Here is a 19,565-nt window from a genome sequence, read left to right as displayed (position 1 = left end):
ATAGGGCTGTTGTCATTCATTCTTATGTCCTGTATGCTCCTCCTTGCTAGTGTACTGTAAGGAACTATTTGCCTTGCGTCACAGATCACTGGTATCTGCCAGAAGGCAGATTCACTCTGATTAACTGGTAACAATATTCTAGAATGTTTCATAGGATTGACATACCTTTTTCTTTTGCCAAACTCTAGCTCAACACAAACCTACATTAGCACCTGTATACTACTACCTCTATTACTAATGTAGATTAATGTTGAGGAGTCCTCCTGGTTCATGTTTCAACAACCAACATATACACTTATCACCATACTGGCTGATCAGAGCTGAGAATGCAGGAATACTGGTGCAGTCCCTTCAGAAGTAGGATGTGTCCTCTTTCTTCCTTGCACCCATACAGCATAGTGGCATCCATACACAAAGTGTCAGTCATGCTGTTCCATAGGTCTTTAATAAAATGGACCCATAACCTGTGAGCCTGACAAAAACCACAGTGGCTTCCAGATGCAGGAGGAACTCATCACATGAATGCAGGCATGGTCAATTAGAATGTTTCTGAAAGGGATGGATTTCAGAGACTGAAGGAACTGGGGCTGTTTAGTCTGGGGAAAAGAAGACTGAGGGGGACCTTATTGCTCTCATCCAATATCTGAAAGGTGTTTACAGTGAGAGTGGGGTTGGTCTCTTCTCATCGGTGACAGCCTCAAGTTGTGCCAGAGGAAGTTTAGGCTGGATATCAGGAAACAGTTCTTCACATAAAGGGTTGTTAAGCACTGCAGTAAGCTCCCCAGGGACACGGTTGAGTCACCATCCCTGGATGTATTTAAAAACCATTTGGATGTGGTGCTCAGGGACATGATTTAGCAGAGGGCTGTTAGTTAGGGTAGCGTGGTTAGGTTGTGGTTGGACTCAATGATCATTAAAGTCTTTTCCAACCTGAGCAATTCTGCAGTTCTATGATTCTACAAAGAGTAGACAGCTTATTTCCAGATGGGGTTGTGGCATGTGTTGTTATAGTCTTTTTCTAGGGGCTGACTAGCTGCATGCTCCTGATTTCCTTCTTGTTTATAGCATATTTCAAGTAAGCTGCAGAAATATCAAAAAGTTCATCTGTAGGTGGAAGTCCTCTTTTGTTTTGTCACCAGTTCAGGTTAATAGGAAAAAAAAATGTTGCAGATGTTTGTCTGGCAACAATTCATGGTCTAGAGAACAAGCAGTTTCCCAGCAGCCAGGAAAGACTCCAAAACTCACTTGAAGCTGTGGCTACATTGTCCTATCCAATGACTTTAAGAAGAACAATGTGAATAAGATTAGTTCAAATATGTTTCCCAGCTTCTTTCTATTTATGGCAAGGAAATGTTTGGCTAGGTCTCAGTCAATTCTGACTCTGCAGTGAGTGACTAAGCACCATTAAGAAGTTTTCAGGAAAGCTAAGCATCTTCATTAGTCTTCAAAGCCTGGATTGACTGACTGTCAAAAGTTTTAGTAAAGTTACAGGCTAAGCAGGTCTTGAGGCCACTTCATAAAACCATAGAATGGCTTGGGTTGGAAGGGACCTCAAGGATCATCAAGCTCCAAAACCCCTGCTGCAAGCAGGGCCACCAACCTCCATATCTAACACAAGACCAGGCCGCTCAGGGTCCCATCCACCTGGCCTTGAACACCTCCAGGGACTTCTGATGGTCCTTTCATCTTCCATGTTGAGTAGACTACTATGGTGTACCAATATGGTGTACATGACTTTCTTTGAATATAACCAATAACACTTCTGTGCATATATATGAATTAATAACAAGTATTGTGAGTGGACCTGTCCCTTTACTACCTATCCAATCCTTTGGGATCATTCCACCAAGTCTTAGCATACATTATAACCAAGTGAGGTTTTGTGATTATCTTGAGGCTAAAGACCTGCCAAATGAAGTCATACCTACACCAGCTGCAATCCATGAGATTGCACACTGGCACGTGCCCCAACCCTATGTGCACCATGCATCAAACACTTCCAAGGGATAGTGGTTACATACGTAGCACCTGTAGAAAATGGATCAATAAATGAGCAAGTGGGTTTTTCTCCTCATTTTAAGGAGCAGTAAATTACAGAATCAGGAAGAAAAGGCAAGTGAAGGAGACCAAAGGATAATCTAGTAGCAGGGATTTGTGTAGCCCTTGAAGACATGCCGCTGGAGGCTGACTCACGAACATTTAACTCTCCTACAACTAAACCCTGTCACAACTGAACACTAAAATGTTGCAAACTAGAGTTTGCTTTCTTCTTCCTCAGTTGTGCAAGAAACATAAGCTATGGACTGGCATATAAAACACTGGGAAGAGATTTCAGATGTCAGAGTCCAGAAGGTCCAAGCAGGCAACATGAAGTACAGAGGTTACACAGAATCAGCCTAGTTGGTAAACAGGATGTGGTTATTGGGTAAGAGGAGGAGGCCTCACAGAAGCTCTGAAATACAGCAACTAAATCCAGAAATAATGGTGATACTTGCTGAACTACAAAATGAAGGCCCTACTACTGTTCTCACTGATGTCCCAGATCGAGAGAAGGTTGCCACTCATTTTTTACAGTAGTTGATTTGTTGCATGATATCAGCTAAAAAGCATGAAGGACAAGAAATGCTGCTGTATCAACACTGCATACATTGTAATACATATACAGCATAAATTTTTGCAAGTATTGGTACAAGATAACAACAATGAATGAGGTCCTCCTTGTGTTCACTGCTGATCTAAACAGAAAGTGAAGTTCAGTTTCTTCTCTAAAAATGTATAATTGAGGTAAAGAATGGATTCAAGGGCTGAATTGATAAGGAGGTAAAAAAAATAAATGAACGTGACTTAAGTATGCAAGGAGTGCTTATTAAGGCCTTTAATCCATCAGCAAGTTCTGAAGTTTGTTATGTCTGTGATTAATATTACCATAATTAATGAAACTAGCTGTGATATGAATGTTACAGCTAGGAGTGCTTGAAGGACCTGACCTGACATTTACTGATAAACAGGATTTAGATGGCCTGTTATTTGCAATCTTAAAGTTATAAGTGTATGGGTTATATTTACCTGTTACAATCAGTGTTTCCCACTTAGTCCAACGTAGCTGAGTTTCAATAATTTTCTTCCCAGCTCAATACTGCATTTTTTACAGCTCAGTATTGCAATGAATAGACTAAAAAATTACACACTAGAACTTACACGCTGTTAGATTAAATATATATTGGATAATTGAAGACACTGAAATTTCTCTTAAAATGAAGTTAATTCTTATATGAGATATTTACTGAGTCATTCTTAACTCTACTTTTATTTATTTACAGGATTTTTGCTATCTCTGGAGGCATGCTTTCACATGTTCACCACAATGAGTGCCCAAGAGACCTGGTAACACAGGCGGACAGCTCGATGACTTCATCAAGCAGTCACTTCACAGGAACATGTAAGCTGTCCTGATTGCCTTCCAGCATCCATACACCACATGTCTGTGTGCAGTTCAGCTTTAAATTGGTGTGGGATTTCCAGGTGTAAGCCTGTGGAAGTTTGACTTTTCAGGTTATTATCGTGGCTATGTTGCAGCGTTCTGATTGCAGTTATCCATCTGTGCCCTGTTATGCTGACAGTGCTAACAAAGCACGCCCAGCTACCAGGCTGGAACACCCCTTGTAAACACAGCTTTGGCTTCCCTAGGCGCTGAGCTGGGACGCGCAGGCCGGCGTCCTGAATCACACCTAAACGAGCTTCCTCCAAACCATGTGAATTAGTTGGTTTTACTAGAAAAGAAAGTTCAGGAAACAAACAATACCTTCAGAAACATTATGACTGAGGTGAGAATAATAACTGTTACAGGAACAACCGAACAGATTACAGACAACTGCACCCGAATACTAAAGGCAAAGCAGAATACGGACGACACAACCTGACCACCTGTCCGCCTTGCGGGGAGCAACGCCTGGCAGCTGCTGCTGTGCCCTATCGCGGGCTCGGAAACGCGGGAAGGCGGCTCCTCGGCACCGTGTCCGCGTCTCTTCGGGTCCCCACCGCGACGGAGGCTCTGGAGCCGTCCCGCCGACACCGCTCCGCGGCTCCGTCCGCTCCACACTCCGCGGCGCTGCGGGGGACACCGCGCATCGCCACATCCGGGTGCCGGCCCTCTCCGCGCGCATGCGCGGCCGCCCCGCCGCTGTCAGGTTGGGAGCCGCCGCCGCCGCCGCTCCTCCCCGGGGCGCTGCGCTTCCGCGTTGTCAGGCAAGGGGGGCGAGCGCGGGATGGGTGGGGGGGGAGGTGGAGGAGGACGGCGGTGGCGGCTGCTGTGGGGGCGGCCGCCGGCAGCATCCCGCCGGTGACTGGCTGGCGGCACACGCAGCTCCGAGGAGGCGGAGGGTACCCGAGCCGAGGGGAGGGGAACGAGACTGCGGCGGGAGGGAACCGGCACACGCACCGCACGGACGACGCGCGCACACACACACACACGCACGCAGGGACGGGTGACAGCGGCGGCCGCGGCCGCCACCATGTGAGGCGGGGGGGCGCGGACGGGCGGGCGGCGCCGGTGGGCTGACGGGCTCGTATCTGCTTGGCTTCAGCCTCCGTCTCCTGATGCGGAGCGGCCCCGCGCTGCCGGACTAGCGTCTGGGCCCGCCGCCCTCCCCGCGGGCGGGAGAGCAGCAGCGCGGCCGCCCCCGCACCGCCTCCCTCCCGCCGGGGGCTCGTCTGCCGCCTGCGGGGCGGGCGGCGGCGCCGGGAGCGGCGAGGCCAGCGGAGCGGGGAGCGCCGCCGCCGAGAGCCATGAGGAAATTTAACATCAGGAAGGTGCTGGACGGGCTGACGGCGGTCTCGTCCGCCGCCTCGGCTTCGTCCGCTTCGCAGCAGCAGCAGGCGGGGAACCGGGAGAGCGACATCCAGGAGACGCTCCAGTCCGAGCACTTCCAGCTCTGCAAGGTGAACGGCGCGACTCCGTGGGCCCGGCCGGGTGCCGAGATCCCGCCGCTGCGCCGGGCTCGTGCCGGGAGGGAGGGAAGGGGCGGCGGGTGCGTGTGTGCGGGGCTCGGCGGGCGACTTCCCGCAGCCGTCGCTCCCGGAGAGCTCCGGGGGCCGTCGCCTTCCGGGCTGCGTGATGCGTGTGGTCTCGGTGTTACCGCGGGATGGCTGCGGGTAGGAGCGCTGCCCAGCTGAGTGCGCTCGGTGGAAGGCGCTGCCGATGGGCCCCGAGGCTGTGTAGCTCTGTGCTGTTTGGAAATGCTTTCATCCCGTTCCTTCGCGCCTGGAAAAGGCTGTGGACGTTTCGCTGCAGAGCGTTGCCGAGCGGCTGATGCTGCTGTTGCAAGTGTTCTCCTGAGGCGGAAGAAAAGTTCCTCTTTTTTTTTTATTATTATTATTATTTCTCACTTCCCCCCCCTCCCCCCCCCCCCCTTCTATTTGCTTGTGTGCAATACAAGAACTGCAGTTGGTGGCTGCACGCTTTGGAAAATGATGCAGCGAATTAATCCAGCAGCTGTACCTAGAGGAATAAGAACTGATTTGAATATCAATGCCCGCTTTTTTATCTTCACAGTGCACCCGTGGCCAAGCGTGATATGGCTGAGCTTGTTTGCGGTTTCTCCTCCTTGCTTTCTGTGGTATTGCAGGCGCTGCTGCCACTTTTACAAGTTGGTCTTGAAGGACGTGGAAAAGAGCAGAGCTATTAACCACACAGGCTTTATTCGTTGTGTGAAATACTAAGAGTTGTGGGCTATATCTGCAACTTGACTGAAGAAAAGGAGCGTAGCAGAAGTTTGTTATGCATTGATGAGCTCCTAAATAACCCCACTTTCAAGGAAGGTTTTGAAATGGAAAAGCTGCCGTTTGTGTGGCTCACGCCGTACACCTGTAAAGGAAGGAAGAATAGGTGGTGTTCCTATTGTTCTTGGTTCTGATTGATGCAGCCAGAGAACTGCAATGGATTTACTGCTTGGTTAATTACCGAATTAGAGTTGACCAATCAGAAACCTGCATGTGTGAATAGCTTCGTTTTTATTTTTTATTTATTTCTATTTAAATCTTGGTTAAAGGGTTCTTGCTTCATTTTGAGAGGTGGGGGTTTTGTTTTTTGTCTGATTTCAGGAGTTTTTTTCTTTGGATTCATGAATTTTGGATGGAAACAGAGGTTGAGAGATGTGTGGAGGCTGAGTTGCTGGGGTTTTTTTTGGAAGGTGTTGAGAGGTTGCACTGTCATATGGGGCCTGTTGGAGTGAGATTGAGGCAGTTCTCTGAAAAGCGAGGGTGGTAATTTGTAGCAGTTCTGATGGCAGATCTGGCTTTGTTTCCAAACTTCCTAGGAACAACTCAGGCATTAATTGTTCAGTGCCTTTGTTAGGGCTGGAAAATTGGAATGGTCAGAAAAGAAAATAGTTGAAAAAATTAAATGATATGCTGATATAGTCTCTGTACAGTGATCATGCAAAATTCGCATTAAGTTTCAGCAAGTGATTGACTGGACTGACATAAATATATGTGTGTATGTCTTTTATAATTTTTTCTTATAAGACAGCTGTTCGTCTGTTATCAGAATGCTTTGGTTCCTTAATTGTCATTGACACTGAATCTCGTTCCCTAACATACCATATTGATTCTGTTTATTTTTGGTCTACTGCTTGTTCCATCATCACTACGGTGCACTGACTTGTTAGACTGTACGCCACGGTTTCCCCTATCAACCTTCAGCCCTGGCATTTGATCCTGTTCAGAAAATACTGGCCATCGGGACCCAGACTGGAGCTTTAAGACTGTATCCTTTCCTGTTCTGAAAAGAAAAACAGTGTACCTCACACAAGAGATGTCTTCATTCAGCTGCTGGAGCTGCTGAAACATGTTGTGGGAATCAGGTTTGCAGGAGGGGAAGAAGGCTTGTGTGCTGTTGGCAGGTGGCTTGGCTCTTCTGCTTATTCCATATCAGTTCAAGTTGTGTTTGTGTTATGAGAGGTATGGCTGCTTAGTTCCCATCATCTCAAGCTAATATGTACTGATGATTCATGGCAGCTGACTGTGCATCTAAAGAGAGGCCTGGTCTGAGATCTTTTTCATTGTATTGCTTTATATAGTGGAATTCTAATATTCCATGATGCTTTGTGTGTGTGTGTGTTTTTGTTGGCCTTACTCTTGAGAGAAGTGTCAACAATACTGTGGTGACTTGTTACTACTTCTGTGTTGCAAAGGTTGGCTTCAAGTGGGATGCTACCAGGTGAAGGAGTGGTATTTCACTGATGGTTTGCAGGCAGCTGAGGTGAGCAGACTGGATTTATGGAATAAACCAACAGTAACCCCACTTCTTTTTGTACACTAAAAAGTGAACTGCCCATATGTTTGTAGCCATATGGTATCATATCCATATGGTACTATCCAAGCCACATAATAACAGATGTATTTCAACTTCATTTTAAAAGAAGGCGCCTTGTAGACTCATTAATCTACACTGCCATTGCCTAAACTTTACTTCTCAGTAGAGAAGAATGAGTTGTAATCTCTGCTGCCCTGAAGCTGCATAAAATCTGACCTTTTTGGAAGAGGCTTAGGCCATCTTGCTAGAAAAATTGAGTTAATCCTCTCTAAACTGCAGGTAAATCTCATAATTCCCTTATTCCTGGTACTTATATTTCTCTGCAAGTAGATATTGTTTTGTTTGTTTCCTTCTGTAACATCACCATTCTGTCTAAGGTTAATTGTATTTAAAAGGGTTGTCTTTTACAAGTTGAAAAGGTAGAACTTCAGGATTAAATCAGAGGCTGAACTGAAGTATTTTATATGATACTAAAATGTTATGAACTCTCAAGGTCTCAGCATACAACTGTAGTGACCATGCATTGCTCTCAGTACTGTTTTTTTAGCAATGGTTAATAAATTTTAATTCTTTAAAAGGTGAAGTATTCCATTTAAATGAAGAAGGGAGGGTATGTGGTGTTAAAGTTGTTAGCTATTGTCATATTCATAGAGAGATAAGAGAACAAAAAGAAACACAAAGGACTGAGGTCAGTGGTAGAGAATAAAATGTGAAGATTTAGAGCTTGCTTGCAGGTAGTGATAGGACATTGCAGGTTGGCTAATGATGGCTTGATTAAAAACCTATTTACTGTCACTTTGCTATGACTACACTTGTGATTTCTCTGAGTGTGAACTGTGTTTCAAATGATCAAGATAAGTCCAGCAAGTGGGGGAAGCAACAGAGTTACTGTGAGAGGAAACAACATAATAATAACAGAAAAATTACTTCTGAAGGGAAGAAGTTTTACACAGGTTGAAATATGAGTTCCTTGTTCTGGATAAGTGTCCTCAGTACTGACTTTTAGGTTTGGAAGAAATGTTTTAAAGCTCATAGTTTAACCTGATGGGTTAGCATAGGAAGCCATCAATGCTGTGGAAGTTGTATCTCCGGTGATCACTTATGCTTTGGGAGGAGGGAAAGGTGTGGGTAGAGGGATGGATTCAGATAAACCTGAAATGTAAAACCAGCCCCTCAGTTTCTGCCTAGTGAAACCTGGAAAGAACAGCCTTTGGGAAGGTGTGAAACTTGTAGAAGTTGTTTTTCCCCCTAGTGATTGTGGATGAAAACAACTACAAAGTTCTTGTTGACCCGTAGGGTAATTTATTCACCAAGGTTTTTCCTGACAATACGTTTTGTGCAAGGATTCATTACAGTGGGAGCCAGTTACTTTTTAGAGCTGTAAAAGTGTGTCTTATGAAATGACATGTAGAGTAGAAAGACTGAGTCACTAAGGAGATATTCACTGGGAACTAAATCCTAAAAGTGGAAGGAAAGTTAATCTTTATTTTCTTCTATTATGAGTATATATGAGTAAAGGAAGAATAATGCTTCCTTCTTTGCTTACCAGCAGATGGGAGTTGGGTATTTATGTTTTTCTTGCATCATCAAGTGAAGACACATCAGGCTTTCAAATAGGTGGTATGATCAGTTTTGGAGGGGAACAATTTGATGACTAACTTTTTTAATGCAGTAACTTGTGTTAGATTTCATTAATATGTAAAGAAATCAGTACTACAGTCCTGAACAATTAATGAACTAACCTCTTTATAGAACTTGTTCTCTGTTTTTGAACAATTTTCAATTCAGTTAGTTTAACTTCAAAACCAATATTGTTTGAAAAAGATTTATGTGAGCACGAATTCTCTTAATCATGCTCCCATCTCACTCATAATTATGAGGATTCTGTAAGTATTTGTACATTAAAATGCATTTTTCTTCTACTAATACCCTTATCTCTACTATTGGTACAGTGACTTGCACCATCAGAACTAAAACCTTTTCTAAAGAACAAAAATCTGTTGATAGATGTACGCTGAGGATTCACTGAGTTTGTATATTTGTCAGACAGAGGCAAGTAAAAGACAAAATATCATCAATGTAGTATTATGTTCTCTGAATCCGTAATGTAATTGTGCAAGTGGAACATGTCCTGCTAAAGTGCAGGATATGTTTTTAACCAACCAGACTGGAATGACAATTACCACTTTGTTAACATTCTTTCTCTGATCTTAACCAGTTAAATTCAGAGGAGAGCCTTGTGGAGTTGGTAAATTAATGTAGTGAAGATGGAACATTTGCCATTGCATGCCCATAAACAACAGTTTTAAGGGGCAGAGAAGTCCCTAAGCACACCAGGAAGAGACTACTTCTAATGGAGTACTTAAGCTTGTGTGTCATCAAGGTGATAGTCTGAGTACTCACTGTCTGTCTTGATTTCACTTCCCCAGTTACTTACAAATACTTCTAATTCAGGTAGGAGACCTGAAAGCAAATGTTTCTGAAACATTCTGCTGTTAGTTGGATATTATCTTTAATAGAAAGGAACATTTTGAGCTATTAATATGATTGTTCTTCCTTTTATTCTGTTTTCAGCTATAAAGGAAAATCTTGGTTCATTTGTTGTATGTTGAGAAATGTTAGTGTGTAGCTTTGTAGAATACAAATCTGAAGAGCTATCAGATATTGGACCCACTGCACTTGACATAGAATACTCATCTGGCGTTACCATCTCTCTGATATTAGAATCCCTCAAAAGTAATTGAGGAGCTTGATTTTGTTTTCTGTATTGCAGAGAAGATTGAATGATGAGATAGGAACAAGAGTAGAAGCGCACTTGAGTGACATTAAAAACTTAAATTTACTTATCTTACAAACACAATTATCTGCTCCCTGTGATCTGCTTGTTCTTCTGAGCTCATTGTGTTGACTGAAGGACACTCATTCCATATGGTTGAAGTGTTTTGAGTCTTGGCCGGTGGCCTAGTCTTTGTGTGGCTTTTCAGTCTCAGACTTTTTTCCTTTTGTGCTCATATTCCCTGCAAGGAACAACTTTCTCACTGTTTATCAATGTCAAATTTCAATGGTCAGCATAAGTTTTTGATAGCAATGCTCTTCTATGTAGATATCAAATTCTCCATATGTAAACCATTTGGCTGTTCTTAGTGTTGCTATCACCTTTTGGTCTCCAGTTCCAAATATGTTGGATATAGAGCTGCAAAATGTTTATCTTTGTATCTTTCCTGGATGTATTTGAACCATGACAGCAGGACGCATAGTCCAGAGTATTTAAGAAGTTTCCTCCATAATTACTGTTTGTACTTTGTTTCCCCAGCACATACTCAAAGCATCCTAATGAGGCTCTAGGTCTAATGGGCAGCACAGTGCAATTGGGCAGACTCCACTGCATTGCACCCTGATAGCTTTTAGTGTCAATGGACGATGGCATCTGCTTCTATGCTGTCAGTTACTTTTGCTCTTTCATTTAAGAGTCCCTGTAGAAATCAAGCATGACCTGAACGCAGTAGCATTTAAACTGTAAACAAGTTTGAAAAAGGTGGAAAAAAAAAACAAAACAACAACAACAACAAAAAAAAAAAAAAAAAAAAAAAAAAAAACTTTTCAGGATGTTATCTTCACTGCAGGAAAGACATTGAGACATTGAGGCCCTGGAACGTGTTCAGAGGAGGGCTACGAAGCTGGTGAGGGGTCTGGAGCACAGGCTGTATGAGGAGAGGCTGAGGGAACTGCGATTGTTCAGCCTGGAGAAGAGGAGGCTCAGGGGAGACCTTATAGCTCTCTATAACTTCCTGAAGGGAGGTTGTGGTGAGCTGGGGGTTGGCCTCTTCTCTCGTGTAATTAGTGATAGAACTAGAGGGAATGGTTTCAAGCTGCGACAGGGGAGGTTTAGGCTGGACGTTAGGAAGTATTACTTCTCAGAAAGGGTAGTCAGGCATTGGAATGCACTGCCCAGGGAGGTGGTGGAGTCACAGACCATGGGGGTGTTCGAGAAATGTTTGGATGTTGTGTTGAGGAAAATAGTTTAGCTGGGAAGTATTGGTAATAGTGGACTAGATGATCTTCTAGGTCTTTCCCAACCTTGAAATTCTGTGATTCTGTGATTCTCAAATTTTACATTACTGATTTTACAGGGCTCTGGACTTGAAAACAAACAGATAAATTCAGATGACTATGATAGGAAGTAGAATAAGCTTTGAAGCTACAGCAGATCATTCGAAAGAAACCTGCTGTTTAACTACTACTCCATCTTAAACTAGATACTTAGTTTTCTGTGCTTCAATTTCTCGACAGCAAAACTAGGACAGTGTATCAAGTAAGTCATGTTTTGGTTGCCTGCCAGCATGAACGTGGTATTTTTATTGGTGCTTCGTATCTTTAAAAAAAAAAAAAAAAAAAAGAAAAAAGAAAAAAAAAATTCTCAGCTTACCTCTAGGTTTCTCTCATGATGGAAAGAATTCTAACAGTAAGACTGCTTCCACTGGAAGGCCTTGAAAATAAAAGGGGTACTAGTAGCGTGTTAGGTGCCTTCTGTTCTGACTAAACCTTGGCTAGGACATTTTATTCTCAAAGAGAAAGGGCTATAATCTTGTTTGTTTGTTATTTGTGCTGGGTTTTTTGTTGTTTCTTGTTTTTTTTTGTTTTTTTTTTTTTTATGTTGCAAACTCAGTTCACAGGAAGGAGAAAAATTGAGTTGTTTGTCATTCTGTCAGTAAATATCTGAAAATTTCAGTCATTCTGAATGTCAGCATCTGTTCATTTCCCCCCATTCTTTTCAGCAGTAAAGAAGACAGTTATATAAGCAAATGGCTGAAATTTTCACGAGGCATGTAAAACTTGCTTTTTCTAACTTCTATTCTCTGGCCTTTGTGAGAAGAGCTTGCAACTGTTATTCTTCGATCAAAATAGCTCAAAGCCTGAATATGTGAGTCCATGCAGTTTCTGATGAAATGTTTGTTAGAGCATCTGGATAGTTTTTCTGTAGATGTATACCATAAAATTCAAGCAATTCACTGAAATCTCTGAAGCTGTAACAAAATTCTGTTTTAAATGGGTGACATTATACCCATTAAAAATACTTTTTCCTTTGAATTGTTCAAACACAGAAGGAAGTCTAATTGATTGGTTTCCATTTTCTTCCCCTTCCTACTGAAATATCGAGTTGTTTTTATTTGATTGGTGGTGTTTTTTTTTTTTTGTTTGTTTGTTTTTTTTTTCCCAAGTACTTCTTTACCTGCCCTTTTTCCCTTCTGAATGCAGGGCACCTGAGCAATGCCTGGAGTTCTGTTTGCATTATTCAGAGCAAAGATTTCACTTTTCCTGACCAAGCATCAAACTGTACAGTTGACAGTGCTTTACGTGGGAGACTAGAGCAGCTGAACTTAAGAGATCCTGTCCAACCTAAATGATTCTGATTTGTATCTATTCTGTGAATCTACTGAACTCCAACTGTGCTATTTTTTTTGAGTAACAGGTATTTTGTTTGTTTGTTCTGCATCTGTAGGCTTGTAGTTTCAATGTGTGTACACTTCTGGAATTTGAACAATTTTTCCTGTTTTGAGAAGGGTGCATCAATAAAGCCTCTAAAAATCCTATAGTAGTATCATGCCAGAACACGCTGTGATTAACTATTCATAAGAAAACATTCATTGACTACCTTACCATCCAGTTCACATAGAAGAGTAGTTTCAAAATGAAATGTACTTTGGTTGTAGCATAAGTTAATCTTATCACATTTCCGTTTCTATAAATGCACCATGTTTCTTATCACCTCTTTCAGCACTTATTTCACATGGGTATCATTAGCACTCATACAGCTTGATTTCAATGGGGAGAAATCTCCCTCTTCTTATTGAAGAAAAACTTCCAACCTCTGAATATGCTGGAATGAAATGAGGCCAAAATGATGGTACGATGTGATGCACAACTCTTAAAAAGGCAAGGACTTATAGCAAGTTAATCCTATACAGATAAAGCTGTCTGAATTCTTCATAATATGAAGGATAGTGTACTTCTTAAATTAATAGTTACACTTAGTGATAATTCATGAAAGCAAGTAAATTGTATGTGTCTCCTGTTTTTGAAGCATTATCACTTGTATTGTATTCCAACAAAGCAATAGACTGTGGTATAACCATTATTGTTCCTGAGTACTTGAAATATAATTGCATCGAATATAATACTATAAATTATGAAAATGAATCTTAGAATGAAACCTTTTCTTCTCTGTTGTAGCTGACAAGGTGGAAAGCTGATGCAGCTAGAAACTAGTTTTTACTGTGGCATTAGTGAAGTTTCTTTCCTTGGATCTCTGAACTATTGATAGATGTATCACTGATATTTGCTATCATTACAGAATTGATGCAGAATGTTAGGGTAAAATGTAATAGGAAATTGGACAGCTGGGACCCAGCTTAGGCTTTCAGGTTTCTGGTACAGCACCCAGTGTACTAGACTCTTAATTCAGCATTTGACAGGATTTGTTGTTTCTCAGTCACTGTGGGAGGGCTTTTAGAACTGAAGTAGCATTACTGCGGCAGAAGAAGAAATGAGCAGTTGCAGTAGAGTCATGGCTGGAAAAATAGAAGTGGCTCATGATTTGATATGTGATAAAGCTTGAAAGTACAAATTAAGATTGTAAGCCTTCCCTAACAAAACTTCCTGTTCAGCAGAAAAATGTAACTGCGTTAGATTTCTTTTAAGAGCCCAGTGCTCTGTATTTTTATAAAGGCTTCACAAGGCAAAGCCGAATGTTCTTTCAGAGTGCCTTTAGAGTGATCAGAGATGCATGCAGTTATTACTTTCTACATATCTTTTTGCTCCTCTAGGGTTGCAGAATCACACAACGGAGCAGTGAAACACATTACTTATCAGAGTTCCATAGCACATTTATTTTTGTAGGGTTATCTCTGTATCATCTCAGTGGAAAGAACAAAAAGAATCAAACTTGTAAATTATTACATTCTAAATTAAGTTAAAGAAAACTTTCCAGTTTATATATGTTGTGCTAAGTCGGTATCTTTAATCTCTTGGGTCTCCTCTTTTCTACTTGCTGTTCTTGATGTGGGCTATCTTGGAGGGCATCGATCATTCTAATTCCTTTGAAAAATGCTGCTGCTTATGTCTGTGAAGTACATCTTGGTTAAGCAAACAAGACTAATTCTCTGGAGATCTAATTCTTTGACAAAGTGTGTTTCTGTTTGCTGGCCTGAAAAATAAGTTTATGGTACCTGCACTCATACACAGTCTTGGTTTGTGTTACTGGCAGGCAATACACATTCAGTCAACTTCAGAAGGTATTTTACTGAACCGAGCTTTGAATGGCTGTATCATAGCTGATAGCTGAATGCTACATAGCCTCTTAGTATGCAATTGATAGTACTTTAGTGACCTTAGAAGTGTTGACACTTCTGTCCTATGCACTTGATAATAATGCAACTTGTGAGTTTATCAGAGAATACTAAGTTACTACTTGTTTTGACTTCCAGTGCAAATACAATGAAGTTCTACTGACTCTATTTAAACTTCTGGCAGTGATATTTGCATCACTGAATTTAGATGCATTGTAAAATGATTTTTGTAAGTAGCTACAACTAAAATATTTCACTGAGATGATTTCTAAAGTATGTAGCAATTCTGTCTTTTAGAGATTTGTACTGCATCCTGATTCATCTTGATTTTTACAGTGCTTTCATGAAAGTACTTTTTCTGTAGCTATCACTTAGCCGGATCTAACATCGATGTCCTGTATAAGACTCTCCGCCATAAATGAGAACTGTTTAGTTTTACAGATAAAATCTCTCCTGGTAAGGTATGCTTGCTTTTCTCTCTGAGTTCTGTGCAGCTTGGTGAAAACTTTGGTCTGCGTAATAGTAATTCCAACTTCCATCATTTCCTTCAAATACCAAATCTATTGTGAATCCATAAGCTTCTCCTTTTTTAAAAATTACATCAGGTATTAGTGCTTTTATTAAGGTAGCTATATCAGTTGATGGATTAGATCAATTTTTAAACATTAGATGCAGTTTTTACTTATATACAGTTTTCACTGGTCAGTTGTCCATAGTAACTATGCCCCGCATTGGTACTCCCACACTTAAGGATTTTTCATTCACTTCGAGCTTTGTCTTAAATGTCAAGAGCATTGAAGGTAGGTGAAACTTCAAATGTGCCCTCTGATAGCACAGAGAACAAAGTACAAGATTAAATGTTCTGAAGATTGTTAAGTTATGCTGACTGAGCTAATTGAAACGTATGAAAAGCATTTTTTGTTTTAAGCGAGGCTGGTCTTGAAATACTTGACAAAGTACTGTGTAGCCTGAAGTGTTGCTGTTCGCAAAATCCTTTACCTGATCTCTGTTCTATAGAGAAGATTCTTTTGATAGGAACAACTAATGGCTACTTTATCTCTTAATTTTATTGAATGCCACTGGCTCTTTATTTCATAAATGCCCTGAGAGTAGAAAATCTGTCCTCTTTTTCTGAGCAACTTGAAGCTTATTTTCTTTTTATAATTCAGATAATTGGCCATTCTGTGTCCAGAACAATTATTAATGAGCTTCATTCAAACTAGACAGCATTCGTAAGAGCAACACGGGTGAAGAGGGGTAAGAGAGGTGCTCTTAGGTTCTCCACCAAGAAGGCTGTAGCTCACCCTTTTGTGAAGCTTTTCTAAGATTGAATCATCTTGTTCTGTATCCATATTCTCTTGAAAAGAGCTGTCTTATCTTTGGGAAAGCAGGTAACTGATGAAGGTATGCAGAGCAAACTCTGCATGGTGAGCTACTATCTTAGTTCATGCGTTTTGTGCTGTTTTGAGCTTACAAGTGCATTGCATAACCTCTTTAGACTGCTTCCAGGCATGTACTCTGTATGTGTTTGATTAACACTAGATCTTTGGTTTGTATTAAAATGAAATCTTTAATAGAACAGCCAACTAAAAGGATGATTCAGCTGAGCCTGCCTCTTTCTGGCCTAGTAAAACCAACTCAGTCAGCAGCAGCAGATGGACAAAAGCAATTTGATTTTTCTCTGCTTGCTCTTTAGGGAAGGAGAATAGAATGCTAAATTTTGGTGATAACTTAATGTTAAATTGACAGGATTAACATGCTTGTATTTGTTTAACATATGCTCTATCCAGTCTTAGTACCTCGTTAAACAGAACAGATGTTCATCTTCACAGTTGAAAAACATTCTTGACTGAACTTTGTAGTGTTGGTATCAAAGCTTTAGTGATGCTTATTAATATATGGTGAGCTGCATGACAATAGTCTGCACAGCATTCCCTTTGTAAGTGTACCAAACTTATGTAGTAATCTGATACAGTGAAATTCACTTCACTGCCACCTTTAAATGTCAGATAAAAAGGAAAACCACAAGAATCAGCAAAATGCAACTCTTCCCTCTGCCTTTTTCTCCCTCTCCCCCTTTTCCCCAACCCCCTTTTCCGCCTCAACCATTATACATTTCCATTTAAGTGACTAATATGAAGAGATTTCTTGCTGGTAGGATGAATGTCCCCTCATTTGTTAAAATAATTAGGTGAGAAATGCAACATTTTTGGAAGAAATCCCAATGAGTTGCTAAGCTGGAGAAAAAAGAGATTAAGTAGCCTACCTCTCTAAAGCAAAGTACTGAAATACTAATGACATTCATTTAGAATAGTGCTTTTTAAAACAAAACAAAGCACCTTGTTTTGTATGTTTTGTTAAAAAGCATAAACACCCACAGCCACACAAACTGGGAAAAAAAAAAAAAAAAAAAAAAAAAGAAGAAAAACTTAAGTTCCAAACTCTTAAATTTTCTACAGCATTTCTTGTGGTCTTGAAATTGAATTTGAACCTTCTCTCTACCTGTTTTCTTTCAGTCATTGCCAGTGGAAGTGTAAAAGTACTGTGAATTACTTGAGTAGTTGAAGGGATTGTAAGGAAAAAAAACGGAAGGGGTGATTGCTGAAAGTAATGTAGAGTGGAATTTATACATGCTGTAGAAGAAGCTTGAGGAAAGAGGCAGAAGGAGTTAACTTCTTTACCTTTCTTCCTTTACTTGAGTAGCAAAGAACAGAAACTTTTTAACTTTAGAATGATGGCAGTTTAAAGGAACCATTTGTTTTGTTTTCCATATGAGCATTCTGTCAACAAATTCTAGATTAAATAAATGCTGCTCTCAGGCAGTAGTTGGAGGTAAATTGTGGAGAATACTGGCATTTGTTGAGCAAACAGTCCTGACTTTTGATGATACATTCTTTTTGCTGGCAATTCCCGGTGGGGGAAATATCTCAACAGAAGGTGTTAACAAAGAGTTCTCTTCAAAAAATAAATAATTTTTAGAACTGCAGTTCTTGCATTTTAGCCTGTAGCCTGAAGTTGTTCCACTACTTTGTGATAGCCTTGTTTATAGCAGTGAATTTTGTAATTTCCAGGCCATTTTTGATGGCATTTGTGCAGCCTCTTTACCTCCTGTAGTTTTCTACAGAGAAAATGGACTGAAACTTGGACAAGACACCTGTGGAATGCAGTGAAGTGACTTGTAATGCATACAGTGTATTATTAGTGCTAACAGCCATAAAGGTTTTTGTTACTTCAGTGTGAAAATACAACTCTACAGCAGTAACTAAAAAAAAAAAAAAAAAAAAAAAAAAAGGAAAGAAAAGTCTATTCACCAATAAGAATTAGAATACATATCTTTCTGATCTCATACTTTGTGGATCAGACTTACAGTGGACTTTTGATTTAAAGCTAGCTCATTTTAATATCTGCAATTACAATTTCAAAGTTGTCAGAAATCTGGTATTGTGTAGTTTAAGCATAAGTATTTGTTAGACACTAACAATTGTATTTTTAACAAATTTGCTCCATTTTAAGGTAGCTAAAAATGATGCCATTATTGCTATTGCTCCTGAGGGTCAAGTCATCTACCTTGATATAGTAAGCACTGTGAGTGATCGCTGTAAACAGTTCACAAAATCGTAGAACATTACAAGTTGGTAGAGAACTATTCAAGGATCATCACCATGTCCAGCACAATTTCCTCTAGACAAACAGGAACTGGTTGCAAGAGGAGTACCTGTTGCAATTATTCACTTCAGACTACAGAAATTATTGAGGTCCTTGCAGCTCTGTTAAAGTTATGGACAGCCTCTTCTCCCTGAAGTGCTCAAGAATGGCCTTATCTTCCTTAGTGTACCCTGACCTAGACAGAATAGAGAATGTAGGTGTTACCTTAGTGTAATTCTTATTTAATCAGGCCAGTTTCTAAAGCAAGAAAAAAAATAAAGACGTGTTTGTGCCTACCTAAAGGCTTCCAAAACTTGGTTAAAGCTGTGTTGTCCTTTATAAATGTAGTCTTCCTCTCTTTTCAAGATTGGCCAGAGTTTGGGGGGGAAAATAACAAAAAGAAACAAACAAAAAAAACCCAAGCAGTAAATTCCTGGTGAGACTGCAGAAACTTGAGAGACTCTACTTCAATTCTAAGAACGTTACTTAAATGTTTAATTCTTAAGTATTGGATATAATTCAATAGTAATTCACCTGTCTGAATTCAAACCAATGTTTACTTGAATATAACGTATTACATTCTATATGTTTAGAAACATACAATACACTAAGATGTTAAAGTAAAATAGGATTGCATTACAGGGCTTTGCTGATGTGTTCTACTTGCAGAAGTTGTAGTATAAATCTCTAAATCAATGTTTTTTAGCTCTACAAGCTACTGCTTTTTGTGTTTGTTGTTACCCAGTCTGCTCAATGCACACACTCAGAAGAGTATGGTGAATGAGACAAAACATTATTTGGTTGTATAAAGTGGTGCTGTGCCCATGTTTTGAGTCCTGTGTTTCTCTGACATCTGTATTTTAAAAAAGCTGACATGGGTTTAGAAGTGGGAAAATGGAAATGGCTGAATTCAGAGTGACCATCTTAGAAGAAGACTTTAAAAAAATGCTTCATCTCTTCAGTTTAGAGGAGAGGAGAAGGGAGTTAATATTATCAAGGTTTGTAAAATAAGAAGGAGAGTGAATAAAATGTGTGTTAACTGTCATTCATTTCCATGATACATAAGCTAGGGTGCATTCACTGACATGCTATTAGGCATTTGAAAGAGATGCAAGAACCATAGAATGGTCTGGATTGAAAAGGACCACAATGATCATCTCATTTCAACCCTCCTGCCATGTCCAGGGTCGTCGACCACCAGCCCAGCCTGCCAAGAGCCACATTCAGCCTGGCCTTGAATACCTCCAGGGATGGGACATCCA

At 40.7% G+C, this 19,565-nt stretch overlaps 2 protein-coding genes across 6 annotated transcripts in view; one reads left to right on the top strand and one right to left on the bottom strand.

The window, feature by feature from the left end:
- Window positions 1-3,414: 3,414 nt before the first annotated feature.
- On the bottom strand, window positions 3,415-4,239 carry LOC140249529 (uncharacterized). Its single transcript, XM_072331326.1, has 2 exons — window positions 3,917-4,239; window positions 3,415-3,770 (listed from the first exon to the last, which is right to left on the bottom strand). The coding sequence occupies exons 1-2, from the start codon at window positions 4,161-4,163 to the stop codon at window positions 3,415-3,417; spliced, it is 603 nt and encodes a 200-aa protein (XP_072187427.1). The 5' UTR covers window positions 4,164-4,239.
- STXBP5 (syntaxin binding protein 5) overlaps window positions 4,141-19,565 on the top strand; it is a 105,103-nt gene continuing 89,678 nt past the window's right edge. For 4 of the 5 annotated variants that reach the window (XM_072331324.1, XM_072331321.1, XM_072331322.1 and 1 more), the window contains exons 1-2: window positions 4,285-4,938; window positions 6,666-6,763. In XM_072331324.1, coding sequence (XP_072187425.1) covers window positions 4,786-4,938; window positions 6,666-6,763 — 251 coding nt within the window. In that variant the 5' untranslated portion in view covers window positions 4,285-4,785. Of the gene's footprint in view, window positions 4,246-4,284; window positions 4,939-6,665; window positions 6,764-19,565 lie in introns of those variants that run through there. The other variant, XM_072331320.1, reaches the window with a different exon arrangement.

This window comes from Excalfactoria chinensis, chromosome 3 (genome assembly GCF_039878825.1).
Source record: "Excalfactoria chinensis isolate bCotChi1 chromosome 3, bCotChi1.hap2, whole genome shotgun sequence".
NCBI classification, from domain to species: domain Eukaryota; kingdom Metazoa; phylum Chordata; class Aves; order Galliformes; family Phasianidae; genus Excalfactoria; species Excalfactoria chinensis.
This window is presented reverse-complemented; position numbering and strand designations above follow the sequence as displayed.

What these genes read in the sequence shown, in the direction of transcription:
- LOC140249529 (XM_072331326.1), bottom strand. Translation starts at nt 4,163, where the DNA reads ATGCGCGCGGAGAGGGCCGGCACCCGGATGTGGCGATGCGCGGTGTCC. An exon ending in CAAGGCGGACAGGTGGTCAG is followed by an intron (nt 3,771 to 3,916) that starts GTTGTGTCGTCC and finishes TTTCTTTTCTAG; the next exon opens with TAAAACCAACTAATTCACAT.